Here is a 25,146-nt window from a genome sequence, read left to right as displayed (position 1 = left end):
AGGGGCCCATCCTCTCCAGCAGCCAGGAGTTCATAACAAAGGGAGGGAGGAGAGAATCATGCACTGGGCATGGGACTTTTGCAATTGACCGTTTGCATGTATAAGTCAGTCTCACATCATATTAAATGCTCATATTTTGTTTATAAAAAATGCTTTGAAAAATTATAAAGTACCATCTAAACGTTAGAGCTTTAATGGAATTATTATGTGCTTTGATTCTGGGCTGTTACTTCAACTTTATTATTGGCTATTTTGTTTTCACAGTTAATTGATCTTTATATCTGGAATTGGAACTTGGCTGAAATGAAAACATCTGATTACGTTCTTGATTGACCTTAGTGGAAAATTCATCTCCCAGAGGGTAAAGAATGTGACCAGAAGAATGCTAATCTAGACACACTTCTGTCCAAGAAGAAATCGATTATGTGAAAGAGGAATTTTGAGAAAAAAATGCATGTCACTTTGGAGTTTGTGATAAAGGAAGGACAGTCATCCATAGTAGTAGTCAGAATAGGTTAGGCTGTACCAGAGTAACAAATAAGCCCCGAAATCCCAGTAACTTAACACTAATGCAGGTTGTTCTAGTCTCATACATTTACAGCCACACCTCATGCATTTGTAACTACACCCTCAGGAACACATGACCTCTGAAGTTGCTGCATCAGGGGAAGTTGGCAATGACAGAGGCACATACTGACCCTCGATTGCATCAGCCTAGAGGTGTAACATACCACGCCTGACTTCCTGCTCACAGGGCATTGGCCAGACAAACCGTGTGTCCCTAATCTAACTGCAAGGGAGATCAGGAAACGAAGATAGACATTTATCAAGTAATCCCACAAATGAGTAGATGGATATTCGATTTGCATGGTCTACCAAATATATGTTCCTTAGATTTCAGGAAAGCAAATATTGAAATGCTTGGAGTATCTCATCTGTATCAAAACAAATGTATACATGCCTTGGGAAAAAAAAGACTGAAAGGAAATAATAATAGTGAATACTTTTTTGGAATAGTTATTCAATTGTTTGGGGGTTTTATTTTCTTCTTCTCTCTCTCTTTTTTTTTTTTTTTTTTTTTGTATTTCCCTAGCAATATTTAATCAACATGTTTTAGAATCCAAAAAAGTAATACAAGTTTTTTTTTTAATTGAGAAACAAGTTCAGGCCAGAGACAACTATGACTCCCATAAGGAAAATGACTCAAAAGAAAAGGAAATCCCTTAAGAATACACTTCTAATTAGACAGTCAAAATTAGCCATCAAGAAGAAAATGAGAGAGAGGCATAGACATGACTGTACCACACAGGAAGCTTTCTGATGAACTACGATTTTTAAAGTGTGTCCGTGAAAGTGAGAAAAAAGGACACAGAGCCAATGGAGAAGGCAAAGAGGGGGCACAGCCCTATTTACCACCATCTCAAGAGAAGAAAGAGAATTTAGAAACAATAAAAGCACATACATTAGGGAACAAACAAGCTTACGGGAAGAAAGGGGATCACAGCTAAATGGGGATTTGCTGGCTGACCATGAAACTGCCCCTCCCTGATCCTATCAACTTGAATTTCTCCATCTTCTCCAAGCCACAGCCATCCCTATGCTCTCCGAGTTCCCAGAGCACTTGCCCAAAGTTTACCCAAAATTAAACGGGTAAAGACCTTAGTGGGGTCAACACAAGGCGCTGCCCGGCTGGCTCTTGCCTCCCTTCCCACCCTCATCTCACCACCTTCTTAACCGCCCCTCAACTCTGGGCTCCAGCCTCAATGCCCTGCTTTCATTTCATCATTTGACCCCCATGACTTTTTCTCTGCCTGGAATGTTCCCTCTTCCCTTCCCATTGAACTACCCACTCCCGATCTCAGACTAGCTCCTCTGTTCAATGCCCTCCCAACACTTTTAACTCAGTTTGTACATGTCTACTCATATAGGGGATTACTGATAACACTTTTGCTGTCAGCTTCCAGGAGAGCAGAAACCATAGCTGGTTTTGCTCACTGAATGGGGTTTCATTTTTTTAATTCCTTTTTTACTTACTAATGAGGAGCCATAGAGAGATTATAACTTCACCTTACCTTTCTTTTTTTTTAATTAATTAATTTAATTTATTTATTTATTTATTTATTTATTTTTATTTTTGGCTGTGTTGACTCTTCATTGCTGCGCGCGGGCTTTCCCTAGTTGCAGCGAGCGGGGGCTACTCTTCGTTGCGGTGCGCGGGCTTCTCATTGCGGTGGCTTCTCTTGTTGTGGAGCACGGGCTCTAGGTGCGTGGGCTTCAGTAGTTGTGGCTCGCGGGCTCTAGAGCACAGGCTCAGTAGTTGTGGCGCACCGGCTTAGTTGCTCCGCTGCATGTGGGATCCTCCCGAGCCAGAGCTCGAACCTGTGTCCCCTGCATTGGCAGGCGGATTCTTATCCACTGCTCCACCAGGGAAGTCCCTTACCTTTCTTTACTAAAGAGTCAGTGTCACTAGATAGTGGGATATTTTGAACTAGAAATCAAGAAACAGCGAGTTTTCATTTTTCGTTCCCACTCTCATCATGAACTCTCCACGTGACCCTGGGACATCGACACTCCCCCTCTCCGAGCCTACTTCCTCTTTTATGAAGTGTTTAATCTAGATAGTGTCTGAGGTGCATCCTTCTCCAACATATCATTCTAGGTCCTTCGATAGACTAACAAGACAAAGCAGAAGAAATTAGAAATTAACAGGAGCAAAGGAAAGGAAGAGGTCACACACTACGAAAAAGAGAATCCCTCGTGGTTGATTGAGCCTCGGCTCTAGAATCTGAATTCCATTTCGGCAACTTGGTAACTTTGCGATCTTAGACAGATTGCTCCATCTCCCTGGACCTAGACTTCCTCTTCTATAAATGTGATAAGAATACCGACCTTGCAGATTTGATTATAGTATTAAAGGAGATAATGTTTTATAACACCTGGAACCTCAAAGACTAGGTTACCTGTTAGATCCTTTCCTCTTTCCCACTAACTGTCATGGAATTTAAAAGCAGATTATAACTAAATAGGGCATGAGTTGAGACAAAAAATCTCTGCATGTGATGGTTTACGCACACTTTATTCCTCTGAAGAGGGTTTCCACCATCTAAAAAGAAATCATTGCGTTCCCTGAAAATTCACACAGAGCTGTGTTTCTCTCTTCAATCAAGCACTCTGTCACCCTGTCACATCCAACTACATGCAATGATTTTAATGTTGGTTCCCAAGATGTTTACAGATGATTCCTGTCTTCGTGATACAATGACAAGCGCATTACCAAAGTCCCCATTCAGACTCCACCATGATCATGTACTTGATTACGCTGATCGCCTTCACCCCCTTCCTGTATTTCCAAAGAAAAAAGTGAGATTTCATTGGAGAAGAAGAGAGTAAAGCTATTTCAAACCAGTTCTTTTTTTTATCTTTTGTTTTTTTCTTTTTTACAGAGAACCTTAGAATCACTGAATGATAGGCTGTTTGAGGCAGGAAAGACCTTTAAGGACAATCAGTTTCAGCCCTGTCACTTGGCGTTGGTGGTAAGAGACTGCAGCATCTATATGCAGTGGAAAGAGAAGCTTGGACTTGGAATCAGAAACCTGAGTTCAAGTGCTGGCTCTGCCAGTTTTGTGACCGTAGGTTGGTCACTTAACCTCTTCAAGGGTCCTCAGCTGTGAAAGGGCATGGTAATCACGGTGCCTCGTAGGTAAAGTGAGGAGCCAGTGAGACAGTGCGGGTGAGAGTCTTTGTGAACTATGTAAAGCAGTTTTCAAATGAAAAGCACCACCGTGACTGTTAGACCCACAGCCTCCAAGCTCATAAAGCGTATCCAGTCACCTGCCAAAATACTACATCCTCTCATCCCGCATACCTATATAATTTTTTTTTTAAGATTTAATTTTATTTATTTTTGGCTGCATTGGGTCTTCGTTGCTGCACGCAGGCTTTCTCTAGTTGTGGCGAGCGGGGGCTACTCTTCGTTGCGGTGCGCGGGCTTCTCATTTGCAGTGGCTTCTCTTGTTGCAGAGCACGGACTCTAGGCATGCGGGCTCAGTAGTTGTGGCTCGTGGGCTCAGTAGTTTTGGCACACGGGCTTAGTTGCTCCGCGGCACGTGGGATCTTCCCGGACCAGGGCTCGAACCTGTGTCCCCTGCATTGGCAGGCGGATTCTTAACCCCTGCGCCACCAGGGAAGCCCCAATACCTGTATAATTTTGTGAATCATGAAAGAAAAATACTGATGCCCAGCAAAACCCCTGGCACAGAATAAGGGCACAATAACTTTTTTCTGAATGATTTAGATAAAAATGACTAAAGAAGGATTTTTGAGGCCTCCTCAGAGTCAAGAAGTGGATACAGGAAACCACCCAAATTCCCAGTCGCAGGACAACCCGCAAACACCCTTGGGGCTCTAGTATGTTCTTCTCTCTGTTCCCTAGAAAGAGGTGGTCTGGTGCTGAGAATTACTTGCAAGTCAAACTTTGTTCACACTCACAGAAAAGCACATTCCCCAAAACAAAGCAAGGACTTCTCACTCTCTAAACCTCACCCACATGTTTGTTCTTCCTTTAAAAACCAGTTTCCAAAAAGGTCATGTGCAGGAAAAAGTTAGGTGAGATTCAACCTGAGTTGACTGGCTAGAAAAAAAGTTCAGACCCTCCTTGAGAAATTCAACAACCACATTTGAGGAATTTTCTATGACAGAGATGTGACATCGGCCAGGATGGGTGTTGCCACTGATGGTGGAACCAACGGTATTTTCCTGGATTACCAAAGAGGTGGTATGTATTCCTCCCAGAAACTGAACCCACTCTGGGTTTCAGTGGAGGCCTTCACCTGAAAATGTCCTCCCTGTTGAAGTTTCAAGTCATTATTTTCATAAGAACTATATTTTCTTCAGTGAACTAAGGCATTACAATGATGACTATACAGGGTCCCAAGTGACAGAAGCCATCATTAGTGCTGTTATTATTTTTGTTTAATTGCATCTCCATAGCAGCCCACATTCACTATGTGCTTTGCAATTGTTTCTTAGTAATAGTCCTCACAAGATCCGTAGGAGGCAGAGGGGGTAATGAGTGTTAATATTTCTGTGTCGCCTGAAAGAGAAGCACAGACGTAGAGAATCAGCTGCCATCACCCTTCACAAAAGGATCTATCCTGAGACACCCAAGCTCATCCCAATCTGGTCCTACATTTACATTGCCTGCATCCAGGATGCCAATTATTCCTGTGACTCTTATTTATAACTATTATAACACCAGGTCTGTGACCAGGAGGAACTGGACTGGACAATAGAATCAGAAGCAGAGATTTTGCACCTAGGACAGACCTTAATGATCACCTAACCAACCTCATGATTTACATTAAACAAGGCCCACACAGCATACTTGACTCAACTCACACCAAACCACTTTACTCCTCGTCCTTTTGAGCTTTTCTGCTTTTTAATATCATGTTGCATTGCGGTGTCTTGCCTTCCTCTCTTTGCTTTTTATATTCCTCCTCTACCCTCTTTTCCCATCCATTTCCTTTATTTAAAATTATATGGCTTAAACGCCAACCAGGAAACCTGAAACATTTATCTGCTAAGAGTCTGGTGTTCTGCCACCTGAACTGGGCCAGCCTCAGGATACTGAAAAAGTCTTTGATGACAACAGGCAGGCAACACGGAATCAGCGTCGTGTATAAGAGTCCCTGAGTCCCTTCCTTTCTCAATCTCCATTCTTTTTTTATTTTTTATTTTTTTTGACCATGCCACGCAGCATGCAGTTTCTTAGTTCCCCAACCAAGGATGGAATCCAGGCCCCTGCAGTGGAAGCGTGGAGTCTTAACCAACGGACCACCAGGGAAGTCCCCCAATCTCCATTCTTGAATCCAGCCACTGGCTTCCAGCCTTGTCCATACCTCCCTGAGTCTGCAGCTATCCTCATGCATCTTGGGTTAACCCTAGAGAAGACCATTCTTCTCTTTGGGCTCTGGTAGAAGCCAAACATGGCCAGGAACAGAGTTTTCTCCTAAAACTCTGTCACTTCTGTCCGAAATGGATTGACAGTATTCAGAGGAGTAAAAGGATTGACTTCTGTGATTGACTATCATTTTTCTCTCCTCTACCCTGCCCTAACCGGGAGGTTGTCACCCCATGCTCAGAGTGATGTATGCCTGTATGTATGATGTATGAGTGATTGTACTCAAGCAGACCTCCCTCTTCAGAAAAGATGGATCGTCTTCCCTCAAGAGCCACCCCTTAGCTGCCAGGGGGCTGCCAAGTATTCCATCAATTCATACTCAGCCCTGGGGTTCAATAAACAAATTAAGCCAAAACACAAACTACGACTCCTAAGCGCCCCTCCAACTCTAACCATCTACAATTCTGCTTTTAGGAGTTCTCCCTCCAGCCCCCACCAAATACTTTTAGAAACTTAAGTTTCCTGTTCTTCTTCCCTTTTTCTAAGACTACATGTTTATAATTGTTTAGAGCAAAGCAATAAATAAATGAACCAAGTCAGAAACTCCTGGAATCTCTGCAAACACTATGATCAAGTATATTATTTGTCATTATTTTGGCCAGTATAAGGTTGAATGAACTTAAAAAAATACAAAGCAGAATTTTTCCCTGTGAATTTCCAGTGGTGCAATCATGGCCACACCCACTCCAGAGCAGACAAAAGACGAAGAAGGCTGACTGGGGCTATAGTCACCACACGGAAAGAGAGCAAGTCATTCCACTGTCGCTCGCTCGAGTCAGCAAAGGTATCGTCCTTAGCACATCTTTGGCTCTTAAAATATTTTTTTGTTTTTCTCCTTGGCTGTGATCTGTCAAACTGCCTTCTCTGAAGCTAAAGCCTCTTCCTTCCTTTCCCATCCCTCTCTGGTTTGGTGTGTGAGTTAGAATCACAGTCAGATTTCAGAAAATGATTCTCTCTACTGGTGGGAAATTGGGGGACAGAGGAACTGGTTTCATATGAGGGCATTGGAGGGTGCAGCCAAGGCTTTCCTTGGAAGGAATCTCTACAACCAAAAACTATTAGGAGAAAATTGGGAATTTCTAACTCTGTCTCTCTCTTGCATCTGTGTAAGGTAAATATTTCATCCTGGTTGGGGTTTTTTGTTTCTTGTTTTTTACTTATTCAAACTTTCATTGAATGCCTACCATGTGCAGTGCATTGGGTTGGACACATAAGGGTTACCAAGATTCTAAAAGAAGTTTACTGTGTAGCAGAGGAGGCAAATACATATGCAGGTAATTCAAGGGAGTGAAAAGAAGAATGCTGAATGTGAGCTAAGTCATTCATTAAATGTCTCAAGAAACAAAAGGGGAGGTGGTTCTCCTTGCTGGCATCCGGTTCAGAGGCTGGCAGGGCTGACAGCTACTGGTGTTCTCTGTTGCAGAAGTGAAGATGGCCAAAGTCCCTGACCTCTTTGGAGACCTGAAGAACTGTTACAGGTAGGAAAGAGATTCTGTTTCTTGTGATTTAATGAGGGGTTCAAGGCACATTAGAATCCAGCTGGGATTACTGTAACCAGCATGGGGCCAGACCCACAGAGGCTGTAAAGGTGTGTCCTACCTCTGAAGTCAGGGCAGGTTCAGTGAAGACCCAGGGAAACAACATCCAGCATGTAAACTGAGGTGAAATTGACAGGGAGGCAGCCATTTTTTAGAAAGATCACTTTTAAGGGCTGCTGAGTCCTAGTGGTTTTCAACATCTACTTAGACACAGCTTCAGTCTGGTTCACATGCCCTGATACAGTAAGGAGTTTTAATGGATTATCAGAAAGAGAAACCTTTCTCAGGAAAACTTCTTGATCTCAATCTGGAATAGGAAATGGCTTCACAGCAATTTGAGCATATGAAACATACACAGTCAATCTCATTCAGACATAGGAGAAAGATAATGAATAAAAAGTTAAAATTATAGAACACTTTAAACCAACATGGTATTCCCATTACCTATTAAGATACACTAACCACAAACTAGACTATGGAAATGTTGCCTGGATATTTTGCAAAGTATAAATTCTTAAATCTGTTTCAGTAAATACATGAAAGCAAAGTGTAACCTATAACCTATTTGGTTCAAATTTAAATGAGGTGCTTCAAGAGTATTTCTTCTCTCTTGAGGAGCTTAAAATTTTTCCCCGAAATTCAATTACAACTCTTCAATTGGTTAGCCAAGCCTCGTTTTTATAGATAGAGCACAGGTAGAGTTCAAGGCCTGGCCCTATGATTACTAATTCCAAATTATCAGGTACAAATTACTGTATGGGTATGTATGCACAGAGGTCCTTAATTTTCAAAGATGACAGTCATGGCCGTGTGTCTGTGTGTTACCCAAAGCTAATATGGTTATTAAAATATGTTGCCCAGTGACTGTAGTGATATAACAAACAGAATTAAATTCTCATCCTCTTGTTTCACAGTGAAAATGAAGAATACAGTTCCGAAATTGACCATCTGTCTCTGAATCAGGTAAGCAAATGACTGTAATTCTTACGAGATTGCTGTGTTTACGCAGTATTTTCTCTACTAGTATAATAACGGCTTGAATCTTAGATGCTTTTGTTTTACCTTCCCTAGAAGTCCAGAGACATGCATTTCTTCATTATAAGTGAGACCAACTGCCTCTTTGCACTAACAGTTGATGGCATCGTTCATGGTCACCAGATTTTCCCAGAACAGAGCAAGAACTAACCTGAAACTCCAAGAATGGAGTCTCCTGGGTCAGCTTTCAATCAGAATGTTGGTTATACTATCCTGGGACAGCCCCTTTGGGCCACTTCACCAGGGGTCTGTCTCCTTAAGTGACGTGTTGTTGACACCTTCTCTAACACCAGCTCCAGAGATTAGAGATAGCCCTCTAAGTGTAATAGCCCATGAAGCTGAGGTGGAGGAAGCAGACCAGTTGAAAGTAAAAAATCTGCAGCCATTCACATACTGTGTTATTTTGCTAGGAGACCACAAATAGGTACTGCTTTGTGTGTCTTCGGTACTGGTTCTAAAAGCTATACCTAGAGGAGTATTTCTAAAATATTTGAGCATTGTCAAGTAGATGTTTAACCTCTTGAGGGGGAACTGACTGGAAGACTACCACTCACTAAGATCACTTGTAGACCTGTTTCATGACAACATGTCATTTTTTTTTACTGAAGTATAGTTGATTTACAATACTGTGATAGTTTCAGGAGGAGAGCATAGTGATACAGTTTTTTTTTTCTGATTATTTTCCATTATAGGTTATTACAAGATACTGAATATAATTTCCTGTGCTATACAGTAAATCCTTGTTGCTTATCTATTTTATGTATAGTAGTTTGTATCTATTAATCCCATATCCCTAATTTGTCCCTCCCCCTTTACCTCTCCCCTTTGGTAACCATAAGTTTGTTTTCTACATCTGTGAGTCTATTTCTGTTTTGTATATAGGTTCATTTGTATTATTTTTTAGACTCCACATATAAGTGATATCATATAGTATTTGTCTTTCTCTGACTTACTTCACTAAGTATAACAAGATCTCATTTTTCAGTCTGTGGTTGGATGACAAAGACCTTCCCAGAGATCACATCTTTTCAGGGAAATCCTGAAAGGAGGGATGGGAGGAAGTGGGTAAAGAGGAAGGAGGCAGAGGAAAAGGAAAGGGGGAAGGAGAAAGCAAAGGAGGAAGGAGGGAAAGACTAATGAAACATGGGTTACCTAAGACCAAAATGGACATCCTTCTCTCTAAGTCTGGTGCATAAAACTCCTATTATAAAGGAGTCTCATTCTATGGCCATGGGCAGCCTCTCAGTTTCCATTTTCCTTCCTCACAGAAGTCCTTCTATGATGCAAGCTATGAACCACTTCATGAGGACTGCATGGATAAATTTATATCTCTGAATACCTCTGAAACCTCTCAGACATCCGAGCTTACCTTCAAGGAAAATGTGGCGAAGGTGGCAGCCAACGGGAAGATTCTGAAGAAGAGACGGTTGAGTTTAAATCAGTTCATCACCGATGATGACCTGAAAGACATTACCAATGATACAGAAGAAGGTAAGGGGTCAAGTGCGATAATATCTTTGTTTTCTATTTTTAAGCAAATGGGGACAGCAGAGTACAGGGGAAAATAAAACCTTGAGTAACAAGAGGGCAACCAACCATTCGTCTGGTAACTATAAGAAAGGAAAATTAGTTTTTATCCTTCTCCAGCGGGAAGAGGTCAGCAGTGGCTTGAGTTTAGCATACCTGCTCACAGACTCACTTCGCGGCCATATTCTTAAGGTCATGTGACTTTTAGCCTTTCGACAGAAAGCAGTTATATACTGTCAGTGGGTGACTTCCACTGTGGAAGTTATGCTCCTCCACATACTAAATATGTCTCCTTGGGCAAGTTACTTAATCTTTCTGTACTTCAGTTTCCTCTACTGTAAAATGGAGATAATCAGAGCCCCTAACTGTTGTGAAGATTAAATGAGTCGATACTTGCAAGCTTCTGGACTGAAACAATGCCTGGCACATAGAAAATACCTTAAAAATGTTAGCTATTATTGTTATTATTAGTATTATTACTACTACTATTTTGTTAATACTACCAACACTACTAACTTATTAATGGCTGCATTATCTCTAACCTTCACAACAATCCTACATTCTTGTTTTATATATGAGGGAACTAAGCTCAGTGAGATACTGACCTGCCCAAAATCTCACAGTGTGTAACTAGTAAAGTGTTAAACCAAATCAGTTCTATCTGACCATAGAAGTCATGATTTTTCTCCCATGCCTTCACTATACAAGCCTCCACATGAAATATAAACCTAATATTTTTAAAGTAACAGCTAAACATTAACACATGTTCACCTAGAAAACTGGAAAATACAAGAAAATACAAGAATGAAAATTAAAACCACTCATACTACCCCTCAGAGTTTACCACTGCCAGCACTATGTTACTTTCCTTAAAGTCTTTTCTATGTGCATACACACACAGGAATATACATGTTAAACATTATTAGGTCAATTACATACAATTTAATAGCCAACTTTTTTCATTTGTCAATAAATAAAAGACATTTTAGAGCTCCAGTTTTTTACCATTATAAGTAATGTGACAATGAATAGCCATATCAGTAAATCTTCATTTCTATCATTTATTTCCTTAGAATAAAAAATCCCTGGAAGTAGAATTATTCAGAGCCATGAGGATTTGTGAAGCTATTGACACATACCCCTGTTCAGAAAGGTGGTAGATAGAAAAAACAAAATTTAAAAAATTTTTTTCAAAAAATAAAAAGAAAGGTGGCAGACTATGGAGAACAGTATGGAGGTTCCTTAAAAAACTAAAAATAGAACTACCATATGACCCAGCAATCCCACTACTGGGCATATACCCTGAGAAAACCATAATTCAAAAACAGTCATGTACCACAATGTTCATTGCAGCACTATTTACAATAGCCAGGACATGGAAGCAACCTAAGTGTCCATCGACAGATGAATGGATAAAGAAGATGTGGCACATATATACAGTGGAATGTTACTCAGCCATAAAAAGAAACAAAATTGAGTTATTTGTAATGAGGTGGTTGGACCTAGAGTCTGTCATACAGAGTGAAGTAAGTCAGAAAGAGAAAAACAAATACCATATGCTAACACGTATATGTGGAATCTAAAAAAAAAATTGTTCTGAAGAACCTAGGGACAGGACAGGAATAAAGACGCAGATGTAGAGAATGGACTTGAGGACATGGGGAGGGGGAAGGGTAAGCTGGGACGATGCGAGAGAGTGGCATGGACATATATACACTACCAAATGTAAAATAGATAGCTAGTGGGAAGCAGCCGCATAGCACAGGGAGATCAGCTCGGTGCTTTGTGACCACCTAGAGGGGTGGGATAGGGAGGGTGGGAGAGAGATGCAAGAGGGAGGAGATATGGGGATATATGTATATGTATAGCTGATTCACTTTGTTATAAAGCCGAAACTAACACACCATTGTAAAGCAATTATACTCCAATAAAGATGTTAAAAAAAAAAAAAAAAAAGAATGGTGGCAAACATTTAGACCTCCACCTCAGTGACATATAAAATTCCTAGTGGATTCATTTTTTTCTCAGAGTGCATTCATTTGAAAATATAGGTGGAGAATACAAGGAGTCTTCCTGGTTACTTACAAACCTCCAAACAACCAAAAAAGTTGTACAAGTAATCTCTTAAAAAAAAAAAACTATTGCCTGAAGAATCGAAGTTTAAAAAGAAACAAATCAGTAACCACAGGGATAATCCTAGAACCAATTCTGCTGACAGGGTGATTTCACTTCTCTCTCAGTTTCCTCACCTAGACTGGGATATTCTTCATGTCCCTTCAATAGCTTGTATTAGAGCACTTATATCATCTATGTTTGTACTTGGACATTAATCTGAGCTCGTGATAACGGTTTTAGAAATCATCAAGCCCAGATCAGCACATTCCAGCTTCCAGAGCAACATGAAATACAACTTTATGGGGGTCATCAAACAACAATGCATTCTGAATGATGCCATCCATCAAAGTATAGTTCAAGATTCGTCGGGTCAATACCTCATGGCTGCTGCATTAAATAATCCGGATGAGGCAGGTAAATGGACAATTCTGTCATCTTCCCCCACCCTTTTAATTTCTATATTTCTTTTAAGCTTTCTGCTTTTAACGAATAAACCTCTCTAGATTCCTGGCTTTGCACGATTTACCTAGAATAGGATGAAGCACATCACACCCTGTAAAAATTCTGGGCAAGGACAGGAACTTCAGCCAAATCTGGAAGCTTTAACAAGAGAGAGGTGTCTCAGCTATGAAAGCTCTAAGTGCAGTATAAAGCTTTCTGAGATACTATCTCCTTTGGTTCTCTGAGATAGTCTTATCCTTGATTTTAAAGGTAAATAAACGGAGCCTCAGAAATAGTCAGTGACTTATGCAAATGTACTCAGAAGCCAATGAGGAGCCTGTTGATCAAACTTCCAAATAACACCAAACTAGGAAGAATCATTATCTTTTATTTATTTATTTATTTATTTATTTTTTTCCGCTGTGTTGGGTCTTCATTGCTGCACATGGGCTTTCTCTAGTTGAGATGAGCAGGGGGCTACTTTTCCTTGTGGTGCTCGGGCTTCTCATTGTTGTGGCTTCTCTTGTTGCGGAGCACGGGCTCTAGTAGTTGCAGTATGTGAGCTCAGTAGTTGTGGCACACGGGCTTAGTCGCTTCGCAGCATGTGGGATCTTCCTGGACCAGGGCTCGAACCCGTGTCCCCTGCATTGGCAGGCGGATTCTTAACCACTGCGCCACCAGGGAAGCCCAAGAATCATTATCTCTGATAACATAATTGTGAGACAAAGTAGCCAATAAGCTGCAAATATGTTCTGAAGAATGAAATTTAGGATGCAAGAAATTTTGTCACAACAATCCAATTTCCATGGTGTACATATTTTAGCTTAAGGACATGTCATCAGTAAACAAAATTATCTTCAGAGATCCAAAGAGGCTACTTTGTGATAAACAAGCAGGGCTCTTTCTGATTGGATATATTTCAGCTAACATGCTTTCCACTCTAAGACATTTACAAATTATTTTGTGTTCTACTTTCCTACTTAATATTATTTCACACAATTTTCCCACATATTGACAGAGTATTTGTATTTGCCATTTTTAATGGCACTAGAATATTCGATCATGTTGCTATGCTGGTGCCTTGGGTTTGCTCTAAATAATTCAGTTGCAAATGTCTTTGTTTAAATTATTTCTTTCTCTATGAGCTTATTTCTTTGGAACGTATCCCAGATGCTGGATTTCTAGGCATAAATAATTTTACAGCTCTTATTAAGCATTGTTCTCTAAGGAAAACTGAACTACTTTTCACTATCCTTAGCAACATATGAGTGTATCAGCTTCTAAACCCCTCCATTTTACTCATGACTTCACAAATTCCAGGGTCTTATCCCACTAATATAATTATAAGAGATTCAATAAATATGCAGCCTTCAAGCATTCATTCAACATAGACAATTCTAAAGCCATTAACCAAGTATTTACCTGCTTAGTGAATAAGGCAGACATCGTGAAGGATACAAAGATGTATAAATTCCATTCCTGACCTTCAGGTACTTACACCGTAGTTGGGGACATAACTGCACACACACACACACACACAGAGCATCTTTTTTTATATATATATAAATTTATTTCTTATTTATTTATTTTTGGCTGCATTGGGTCTTCGTTGCTACGTGTGAGCTTTCTCTATTTGTGGCGAGTGGGGGCTACTCTTCGTTGCGGTGCACGGGCTTCTCATTGCGGTGGCTTCTCTTGTTGCGGAGCACGGGCTCTAGGCACGCGGGCTTCAGTAGTTGCAGCACGTGAGCTCAGTAGTTGTGGCTCGCGGGCTCTAGAGCACAGGCTCAGTAGTCGTGATGCACAGACTGAGTTGCTCTGAGGCATGTGGGATCCTCCCGGACCAGGGCTCGAACCCGTGTCCCCTGCATTGGCAGGCGGATTCCCAACCACTGCACCACCAGGGAAGCCCACACACAGCATCTTCATAAACACTTGATTTTACACAAATACAATGGATTTACTTTTTTTTTTTTTTTTTGGCTTTTCTCTTTGCCAGTGAAATTTGACGTGTGTGCTTATATACCAGAAGAGGATCTTCAATGTCCTGTGACTCTAAGAATCTCAAAAACTCTACTGTTTGTGTGTGCTCAAAACGAAGACGAACCCGTATTGCTAAAGGTCAGTTGTTCTCAGTCTCCAATTTACCTTCATTTACAACCCATGCATTTGTAGATGATCCCGAGAGGCAGACACCCCTAGCAGGATGGCACAGTCCTCTTTTCTTCCTACCACAGTCCTACCTGCCCACCTGCTTTCCCATCCTACTTCTTACCCACTACATTCAGAGGCAGTTCTAGGCAGGATCTGTGAGAGAGCAAGATGGAGGTGGCAAAATTACATAAAAGGTGAACTGCCTTTTTCTTCTTTCTCTTTTGCCTGCCTGGTCCTATTCACCTCCCATCCCTGGACATCTGTTTATTCCATCCCTCTTTGAGCTTTACTGACATCTACTATCTGACCTACGTGACAGTAGGCTTTAGGACAAGGGGGCCTGCCTCCAAGAGTGTCAAATAAGCCACTGAGATCACAGAGGATTAATCACCTGCCAGTGGGTACGAAGCAAAATCTGGGAGCCAAGGCTCAAACTCTGGCCTTCTGACTGCAGTGGCTCTCTCTCTTCATTGGTGCCAGTTTTCTCTCTCATCCCAGCCTCATCTCTATTACCACATTCCCCTCCAAACATACAGACACACACACATGCCCACTAGAGCCAAATGTTTTCTCCACTGATTAGTAGGTGAACCTTATTCAGTAAATGTGTAATCCAACCCCTGCTCCCACCCTAACTAGGATTTATTCGGATGCATGTGTCTCTCTTCCTGCATCAAGTCAGATGAAAGTGATGTCTAGAGAGTAGGGCAGTAGCTTCATTCATGAATTCATTCAACAAACGTTGTTTATTGAGAGCCTTCTATTTTTCGAGCAGTGTCAACAGCTCAGTAGACAGTGGTGAGCCAAAGCCTTATAGAACTCACTCTTCTGAAGGGCACGGACAATAGACGAGCCAAACAACCATCAAAAAGTGCAAGATGCTGTAAAGCCAATGAACAGGGTGCTGAGATAGAGAAAGTGAGAGCATGCTTTTTAGACAGAGCTCCCTAGAGATGTGAGCGGCTGATAGGAGGGAGCATGCCATCAAGGGGGGGGAGGGGCATTCCAAACAGAGGGATCTGAGTGCACCCAGCCCTAGAGCTTTACAAGGCCAGCTTCAAAGATCAGAAGGGACACCCAAGGAGCTGAGACACCCTGAAAAAAAGGAAAGACAAGTAGAGGAAAGGACTTCAAACAGGGAAGTATCCTGACTTTACTTATATTTTCTAACTCAGAGAATAGATCAAAAAGGAGGCAATAGAGAAAATCTGATTAAGATGTGGTAGTAACAGTCGGGGTGGGCGGGGGGTGGGAGTTGTGAGACAGGCGGAAAGACGGAGACAGAATCTGGTTATGTTTTGGAGATAGAACCAACAGGAGGAAGAGGGGAAAACTGGGAGAGAAATAGGTTTGAGAAATAAAATCCTTTTTGACATTGAAAAACCCAAGGAAACCTCAAAAGTGTATTTAATTCTTTTCAATTAAAAGAATAGAGAAGAAGCATCTTAAGTTAGAACTTGAATTTTGTTTTTCCATGAAACTACTGTTAAATTTTTTTCATACTCACAAGAGGAACAAGAGGAGTGTCGTCTAAAGGGATCACAATTTAAAAAAAATTGTATTGAAAGGATTCAGCTTCTGACATGTCTGGGAAGTTTTGTGTGTGTGTGTGTGTGTGTGTGTGTGTGTGTGTGTGTGAGATTTGGGTTTCTTTAGTCTTCAATTGTTGACTTAAATACAGAGATAAACATGTCTAAATTCTAAATTTTTTTCCCAAAGTATGTTTTGCACATTTAGAGGTCAAAAGGTTTCCAGGTCTTAGCGTCCCTAGTGCTCATATCTGATGCAAAATGCTCTATTCCCATGTTCAGGCAGGACAAGAAGAATGTTTCACCCTACCTGTCAGGATACAGTGAGACACTAGTGTCTTTGGCAATCTTCATGATGACATTGGATTTCTCTCCAGTTAACTGAGGAAATCAATTATTATGAATAGATGGGGCCATACATCTAACAGGCATGTAATAAATGCTTTCTGAATGAACAAATGAATGAAGAACCTATATCATTATGTTACCTAGTCATAGTCCTAAAGTGCTGTGTTTCTCATGAAGACCAAATGCCAAGGGATTGAGCATCAGTTCTTTTTTTAGCGCCTTCCTGTTCTCTAACAGATCTTTGTTTTCCTTACCCTAGGAGATACCTGAGATACCCAAAACCATCAAAGATGAGACCAATCTCCTCTTCTTCTGGGAAGAGCATGGCACTATGTGCTACTTCAAATCAGTTGCCAATTCAAAGTTGTATTTGGCCACAAAGCAAGAAAAACTGGTGCACCTGGCAAGGGGCCCGCCCTCTATCACTGACTTTCAGATGTCGGAAAACCAGCCTTGACTGTGGAGTCTACTTACCTGTGAAGTGTTGACAATCTGTGTGTACCATGCACATGGAGGAGTCAAATCCTGCACTCTTAGTCACTTGCTGAGCATGTGCTAAGCCTTTGTAATTCTAAATGAATATTTACTCTCTCTGTAAGAGAGGACACAAAGTCTAGTAGAACCAACACTAACATATAATGTTGCTTGTTATTTAAAGAACACCCTATGCTTTGCAAACTACCAATCATTTTAATTATTATTATATTATATTATTGTATTATTATACAATCTTGAGAGGGCCAGGGCTACTGACCGTGGCTACCAAAAAGGCTCTACCCATATTACAGATGGGTTAACTAAGGCATAAGAATAGTAAGAAATACCCACAATAGCATTTGGAATGAGAAGCCGTGGGCACAGGATTTCATTCCAACTGCTTAGCTTCTGCTTTTAAGTTGCTGATGGACCCTTTATCAAATACTGTAAGTTTCTGGGACCTCAGTTTGATCATCTTCAAAATGGAGGGAATGATGGCTATATCCTTCCTGCCTCAACAGTATTTTATGCCAATACATGAGCTCGTTTTAGTAAAATACTTCTTGAAGCTGAGCCTGAAGAAGAAGGCAAAGCATGCAATGTTATTTTAAATTATTATTTATTATACTTATATATTTATAAATATTATTTCTAAGATAATTGTAACATATTATTATATTTATGGCAATTCTTTGCAATCTCTGAGTATGCCCGTGTATCTTCAACAATAGTAGACAGTGTTTTCCAGGCTGAGTGAGTTTCAGGTACTAAGGCACTTTGATCCAAGTTGTGCTTTTTCCATTGCTGTGAAACTCTGTATTCTAGTACCTGGGAGTTCTGTAATTATGATAATAAATTTATATTAATTACCTTGTTCGTTTGAACTGATAATTGGCCAAAATCTTTCACTCCTCTGCCTTTGTCACTCTTGTGTCATTCAATTTCACCTGCTCTCAAGTCCTACTAGCTAAAATGAGATGAACCTAACTTTGGCAACCACAGGACAACTGTTATCTCAACTTTCTTTTCTGGAACATAAGCAACATTTCTTCTAGGTTCTAAAAGTTGTGATCCAATCGTAGTGTTACATTACCATCAACAATGTGAACTGATACATTATTATCAATCATAATTGAATATAATTTAGAAAAAAGTAAATCTGGCACATAATTACGTGTTGTCTTAATCATTATTTTACAGCATGGTAATTAGGAACAGATAATAAAAGTAAATAACTATAAGTAGTGTTACAAAACCATACCAAGATTTTATGGTTTTTCTCTCCCCTTTGTTAGCTTGCCAGTATGCATAAAAGGCATAAGAATGATAATATTTCCGGGTTCGTTTAAAGCTCATATTACACACAACACATGTGTTCATATGTCCATACAAACTCACACATTCAGAGCCACATTAAGGACTAATGGATCCTTTTGGAAAGCATGGATACAAAGTATGTTGAGTTGGAAGATGTTGAAATCAAGAGAACTTGGAATTAGATGTGGGAAGTAGTGGAGAAGGAGTAGTCCAAGATGACTCTCAGTTTCCTGCTACTGGAGAGTGGGTGAGCGGTGGTGTCTTAATCAGTATTTTTGGTGGAAATATGGAGTTCTAGGATGAAATATAATGAGTACCATTTTAGACACGTAATTTGAGCTACTGGCAGGACACCCAGGTGCAGATGTACAATGGGCAGATGATGATGTGTCTGGAACTCAAGAGAAGTTAGAACTAGATACAGACTTGGAAGACATCAGCAGGTTTTTAGTAGGTAAAATCCTAAAAATGACATCAGAGAGAGAAGAGAAGAATATGATGAACACTGTTGGTTGTCCACCCAATAACCATCGCCCATCTTCCTTACTGACAGAACCCTGACTTCATGCAGAAGGAAATATGTCTTGAATTGGCTTAGACCAACTGGACTCAAAGAATGAGTCCAATTGGTCTGAGCCAATCATGGTCATTCTGTCCTCCCATGATTAAGTCACGTTGAGTTAGTCCTGTCTAATGAGATGTCTGCCGGGGGCAATTTCTGGGAAAGATTTTCTACTCTGATAAAAGAGCCATGTAGAAGAAAGTCTTTTTTTTCTTCCTTCCTTCCTGCATGAGACATGTTCTTTGAGGATGTAGAGCTTGGAACTGTGCTAACCAGCTTGCGCTTGGGAAGACACAGCCACATGCTGAGGATGGCAGAATGGAAGGAGAAAAAGAATCAGCATCTCTGATGATGTTGTTGCACTAAGAATCTACTTACTGCCAGACTTTAAGACCACAAGAAACATTATTGCGATTTTATTTTTTTTATTTTTGGCTGCGTCGGGTCTTCGTTGCTGCGCACAGCCTTTCTCTAGTTGTGGCGAGTGGGGGCTACTCTTCGTTATGGTGCGCGGGCTTCTCATTGCAGTGACTTCTCTTGTTGCAGAGCACAGGCTCTAGGCATGCGGGCTTCAGTAGTTGTGGCGCACAGGCTTAGTTGCTCCAGGGCATGTGGGATCTTCCTGGACCAGGGCTCGAACCCGTGTCCCCTGCACTGGCAGGCGGATTCTTGACCACTGCACCACCAGGGAAGTCCCATTATTGTGATTTTAAATCATTTATATTTGGTTTGCTATTACTTACAGCCAAACTCAGCCTATTTGGGCACCACAGAATACAGACACAGACACAGATACAGAGCACTGCAGAAAAACAGAGAGAAAAGGAAAAAACCTGTTCTCTTGTTTATTTCACACTGTTCTTTCTAGTTGCCATTACTTTCCTAGGGTTTCTGTACCCCAAGTCTGGCTAGAGTAAGACTAGGTATCAATATTTTAAGAAATAGAGAAATACAAAACACTAAGCAAGCAATACCAATTCAAGAAATCTTAAAAAGCATAATAGCTGCTCAGTCTTTAATAGTGAAATATTGAATCATTCTAGAAATGGCCTCAAATATTATTCTAACAGGATCAGCTATGCATATCCTCTACTCCCTACTCCCCAGCTGCCTAAACAGTGAGAAGGTCACCATGATGAGCTTCAACAATCCTAGCACTGAACTTGTTGGAGTCTATTTCTTTAATATGGTCTTATACATCAGTCTCCAAATTGATGAGAGTAGAGCCACATCACCTGTAAGTCCAAGGTATGGAAGGAAAAGGAAAAGGATATTTCCCTAACCCTCCCCCCAATTAAATCATCCCTCTGATGCTTACATATACCTACACTTGAACTTTTGGGGGATGATGGAAATAGTTGGGATAACAATAAGTACTGTGTTGGATGTAAAATATGCTTGTGTATCTATACCTATTCCTTGATTGTGTGGTGGTTTCATGACCATATACATTTGTCAAAATTGTCCTCTTGAGTCTTGGCCAATGTTGGCTTGTCAATATCTCTCATAAAACTTGTTACCCAGAAATGAGTATACTATTCAGGATATGGCCAGCCCAGCCCAGCTTAGAGTGGGACCTTGTCCTTCCAATTTCAGACACCATGCTGTTTTTAGAAAGTGACATTAGCTTTTTGAAAGCAAGTGACATTGTTGATTCATATAGGGTTTGTAGGCAACAAAGACCTATAGGTTCTCATCCTAAATTCAAAACTTTAAATACATCCCTATTCAATTTTAATCTTTATTTGGCCCCAGATCTTTCTAGATTGTTCCAGATTCTGATTTTTTTTAATACACTGACTTTTCCTCTTAGTTTTGTGACATCTGTAATTTGGTGAGCATGTTTTCATTTTGTACATAGTATATCATAGAGTATAAAAAATAGGTTACAAACATTTTTGCAAGAGTGCCTGAACTACAGTGACCGAGGGGAGAGTAGTATGAGCTGAAGCTGTAGAAGTAGGCAAAGGCTAGGCCCTGCAGGAGTTATAGGACTTTAGCCTCAGAGCAATGGGAAGCCATTCAAGCCACAAGGTGGATACTTTGCTAGATGAGTTGAGAATTGTTAAACCTATTTAGCTTTTTTTCCATATTTTGTGTCCTACAAAATAGTTCTTCAAATAGCCAAAGAATTTAGAAAAGGGTGCAGAGTCAGCCCATGTTGCTCCAGAGAACAAGGACCAATGAGCAAGAGGCTTATTTGAGCTCTTTTTTTTTCTTTAGTTTTCATAATAATCAGCGTTGTCTAAAAACAGGACAGGTGAAGCAGCTCCCTGACCCAAGCAGTATTCTTGCAAAGATGCAATGCACACATGGGATCTGTAGAATACTCTAGCACCGGGTGGACAAGATGACTTCTCAATCTGCAATCCATTCGATCGCTAAGATTCTATAAAGACCAAGAGAACTCCTTTCACTTTTCTGAAACTGTACATGAGCCACTTTCTTACTCATTAACCAAAAATGTTCTTGCCCAGCTGCTAGATTTAACCATTAGGCAAGGATTCATGGCACTAGACAAAGAATCCAAGTTTTTCACTTAAATAATTATCAGTTGTCCTATTTTAAACATATTTGTATACTACTAATGTGTCAAAATATATAAATCCAGAAACCCCAGCACGGCTCCCTCCTGAACACCCTGTTTGGAAACAAAGAGGAGAGCTGCCCCAATGGCTTCATGCCCAGCTGAGCACCCAAATGGTGAAGCAAACCTGGCAAAAATGGGCCCAGACACAGCTCCACCTCTCTATGCACCACCTCTCTGGCACCTAGGGAAGTGGAACCCTAACGCACAGAGTGCCAAAAGCATTTCCCAAACCTCTTCATGAAACTGCAGAATAGCCAAAACGGGGAAATTTTTGAAAGAAAAAGTTTTAGGACAGAAATAAAAGGAATGAGGTGTGCCTAGGGACTCAGGAGGACTGGACCTGCCCCCATTGTCCCTTCCTTGGTTAGGCATACACCCAGCTGATAAGGTCTAATCAAAAATACACATCAAAAAGGAGCCATCTTGAAAACAGTATGGCGGTTCCTCAAAAAATTAAAAATAGTTACTGTATAATCCAATAATACCACTTCAAGTTATATACCCAAAGAATTGAAAGCAGAGGCTCAAACAGATAATTGTACACTCATGTTCAAAGCAACATTATTCATCATAGCCAAAAGATAGAAGTAACCCAAATGTCTGTGACAGATGAATGCATGAACAAAATGTAGTATATACATACAATGGAATATTATTCAGCCTTAGAAAGGAAGGAACCTCTGTCATACGCTACAACATGGATGAACCTTGAGGACTTAATGCTAAGTGAAATAAGTCAGTCACAAAAAGACAAATACTGTATGATTCCTCCTAAATGAGGTTCCCAGAGTAGTCAAAATCATAGACAGAAAGTAGAATGGTGGTTGCCAGGGCCTGGGGGGAGAAGGCAACAGGGAGTTAGTGTTTAATGGGTATAGAGTTTCTGTTTAGGAGGATGAGAAAGCTCAGGAGACAGATAATGGTGTTGACCTGAAATAGACTGCCAGATAGTTTCCCAGCAGAGATGGGTTTATTCAGGATCAGCAGAGAATTGCAATTTGGGATCTGCAAATGACGAGCCACATTCAAGTCAAGGGAAGGAAAATGCTTTTACAGAGGGGGAAACGGAAGTTGGGAGAGCTGTAATTAACAAAGAGTCCCTGGCTTTTCATTGGCAAGTCCTTGACAGGAAGGAGGAGTCTTTCTTCTTATGACTGGGCTCCCCGTGGTCGCAGAATATGAGAACTCCCCCTTCTGATCTCCCTACTCTATTTGAGGTACCTGTTTATTGATTTTTTACAGTGGTGATGATTGTACAGCATTGTAAATGTACATAATGACACTGAACTGTACACTTAAAAATGGCTTAAATGGTAAACTTTGTTTTGTATATCTTACCACAGTGAAAAACATAAAAGGAGCCACCCTGCAGTACTAAACACTAAGATCCTTTGGCTTCAGAGACCCATAACAAGTGGAGATGTACACTCATGTGGAGCCGCCAAATTCATCATTTGGTTTTATCTTATTTTTATGTGAACCTTAGCATCTAAGGGGGCTGGGGAGGCGTTGTCTATGGGGCCCGGGTGCTCCCCCATCGCTCATCCCCGCAGCCTTCAGCGTAAGTGACAGCACAACAGCCCAGAAACCGCATCCTTAAAAGTGGGACTTAGTCTCCCACTCAATCACCCGCCCTCAATGCCAACTGCCCGCTCACTGTACGTTTTCCAATCAAAGGGCCCCCTGGGTGATTTGACGGGCAGAGCCAACCACAACGCGTCTATTTCCTTTTGTCCCGCCCTCCCCTGCTTCCGACTGGCGGGTTTCAAACCCACGGGAGCCAATGAGAGTGGGCGCATGCGTGACGCGCCGGCCTTGACTCCGGGCGCGGCCTTTGAAGAAGAACTGTAGCTGGGGAGTCATGGTGCTGCCGGGGCCCTCCGCCGCCGCGGGTGAGTATGACTTCGAGCCGCTGTGTCTTACGGGCGGGGACGAAGGGAGACCCCCGAGTGAGTCCTTTAGGCGGAAGTGGCCGGTCCGCTCGCCTGCCTGCCTCTGCCTCCCCGTTGGCCTTTCTGGTCCTGGGGGCGCTGACCCGAGCCCAGGCCCTAGGCTCCGGTGAGAAGTCGGGGCCGGGGATCGGGGAGGGTGTACGCGGGGCCATGTGCCTCCCAGGCATCTTCCCAGTGACTCCCGCAGCAGCTCTGCAAAAAGCTGTCATTGTCACCTCGTTTGGGTAAAGAACCTGAGTCCCCTTGCCCGGGGTGGCACAGTCAGTAGGAAGCCAAGCGCTCCTGCGGCCCATATTTGGCTCCAGGCGGAGCCCGGGTGTGGCCCTCGGGGCAGCGGCGGCCGCCCGAGCTGTGACAGCTGTCAAGGAGGGTCTCACCCCGACGCGGAGCTCATCTCCTCGCAAGCCCGCGCGCCCTGGTGGAAGTTGATGGGTCCCGGGCTCCCTGACCTCTTAGATGTGCCTGGAGCCCTTTGCTGACTTTAAGCATACTCCTGCTCAGGTGCCTGCCACCTGCTCCAAAACGCGCACAGTGTTTTGGTTTCGGTAATAATGTATGTTGACTGTCTCCCAGGGCCCGGGCACTGTTTTAGGCACTTGACACAGCAGCCCTTCAAGATGGGCATTTCTGCCCCATTTTATAGGCTCAGCAGCAGCAAGGTTTGGTAACTTGCTAGAAGTCACAGAGCTGGGATTCCAGCCCCATCTCTCAGCCTCCAACAGTCCTCTTGACACAGCTGTCTCCTAGGGATGCATCAGAGGCAGATATCAAAACACAGGGCATAAATACACTACCACGTGGAAAATAGATAGCTCCTGCTCTGCGATGGCCTAGTTGGGTGGGATGGGGGGGCCGGTCCAAGAGGGAGGGGGTGTGTGTATGCGAATGGCTGATTCACTTGGCTCTGCGGCAGCAGCTAACACAACATTGTAAGGCAATTATACTCCAAAAACGAACAACAAAAAAACCCCAAAAAACACAGGGCAACTCAGTTTAAATGAGGTTGGGTTGTTTTGCACCCCTATAGCTTTTTTTTTTTTTTTTAAACCATTACTGAATTTTCGCCTTTTCCAACCACCCACTCCACTCACTCAGTGTCTGCCTCTGGACTCCCGTAGTTCTTTCTTTGACCCTATTTTATGGCACCTAGATTTTGCCTTATATTGTAATTATTACTGTGTTTATTTTATCTCCACTACTAGATTGAAACTTCTTGAAGATGGAAATACTGACTTTTCATTCCCTCACAGATGCCTTGCTTAGAAAGTCACCATATGGATAGATGTTTGCCATGAACCCCCTAACCTGGCCTGTTTTGTCCTTAGTACCAAAGGAAACCGTGTAAAGATTTGGGGGCAAAAATCATCATTCCTGTTAGAAGGGATTAATAAAACAAGGCCCGGGCTTGCCAGCTTAGGTGGGCCAGTAACAGAATTTCTTCATGCAAAGCTTGATGTGTTGGAGCTGAGAACAGTGGCTGTGAGCAAGGGCTTTGGGTTTGGATAAACCTGGTTTCAAATCCTGGCTTAGCCACATGTTATATGGGTAGCTTTGGGCATATCATTTATCCTCTTTAAATTTCGGACTGTAAAATACCTC

At 41.8% G+C, this 25,146-nt stretch overlaps 2 protein-coding genes across 4 annotated transcripts in view; both read left to right on the top strand.

The window, feature by feature from the left end:
- The first annotated feature begins 138 nt into the window (after positions 1-138).
- Positions 139-22,733, top strand: IL1A (interleukin 1 alpha). Of its 2 annotated transcripts, XM_082357891.1 has the most exons (7): positions 139-6,746; positions 7,386-7,440; positions 8,415-8,463; positions 9,804-10,026; positions 12,418-12,591; positions 14,618-14,739; positions 16,909-22,733. In XM_082357891.1, exons 2-7 carry the CDS (start codon positions 7,394-7,396, stop codon positions 17,104-17,106), a joined length of 813 nt encoding a protein of 270 aa, XP_082214017.1. In that variant the 5' UTR covers positions 139-6,746; positions 7,386-7,393; the 3' UTR covers positions 17,107-22,733. The 2 variants fall into 2 exon arrangements, with proteins under 2 accessions (XP_082214017.1, XP_082214018.1); XM_082357892.1 differs by lacking the exon at positions 12,418-12,591.
- Positions 22,734-23,376: 643 nt separating this feature from the next.
- The window catches only part of CKAP2L (cytoskeleton associated protein 2 like), a 34,572-nt gene continuing 32,802 nt past the window's right edge, over positions 23,377-25,146 (top strand). Inside the window, exon 1 of one of the 2 annotated variants that reach the window (XM_082357830.1) lies at positions 23,377-23,487. In XM_082357830.1, the coding sequence (XP_082213956.1) occupies positions 23,457-23,487 (31 nt within the window). In that variant the 5' untranslated portion in view covers positions 23,377-23,456. The remainder of the gene's footprint in view (positions 23,488-25,146) is intronic. The other variant, XM_082357829.1, reaches the window with a different exon arrangement.

This window comes from Balaenoptera borealis (assembly GCF_965194805.1).
Source record: "Balaenoptera borealis genome assembly, chromosome: 15".
Taxonomy (NCBI): Eukaryota; Metazoa; Chordata; class Mammalia; order Artiodactyla; family Balaenopteridae; genus Balaenoptera; species Balaenoptera borealis.
Note: the sequence above shows the minus strand (reverse complement) of the source record. Positions and strands in the feature narration are given on the sequence as shown.

Coding starts and splice junctions, on each gene's coding strand:
- IL1A (XM_082357891.1), top strand. CDS start 7,394: ATGGCCAAAGTCCCTGACCTCTTTGGAGACCTGAAGAACTGTTACAG. Junction 7,441..8,414: donor GACCTGAAGAACTGTTACAG/GTAGGAAAGAGA, acceptor CTTGTTTCACAG/TGAAAATGAAGAATACAGTT. Junction 8,464..9,803: donor ACCATCTGTCTCTGAATCAG/GTAAGCAAATGA, acceptor CCTTCCTCACAG/AAGTCCTTCTATGATGCAAG.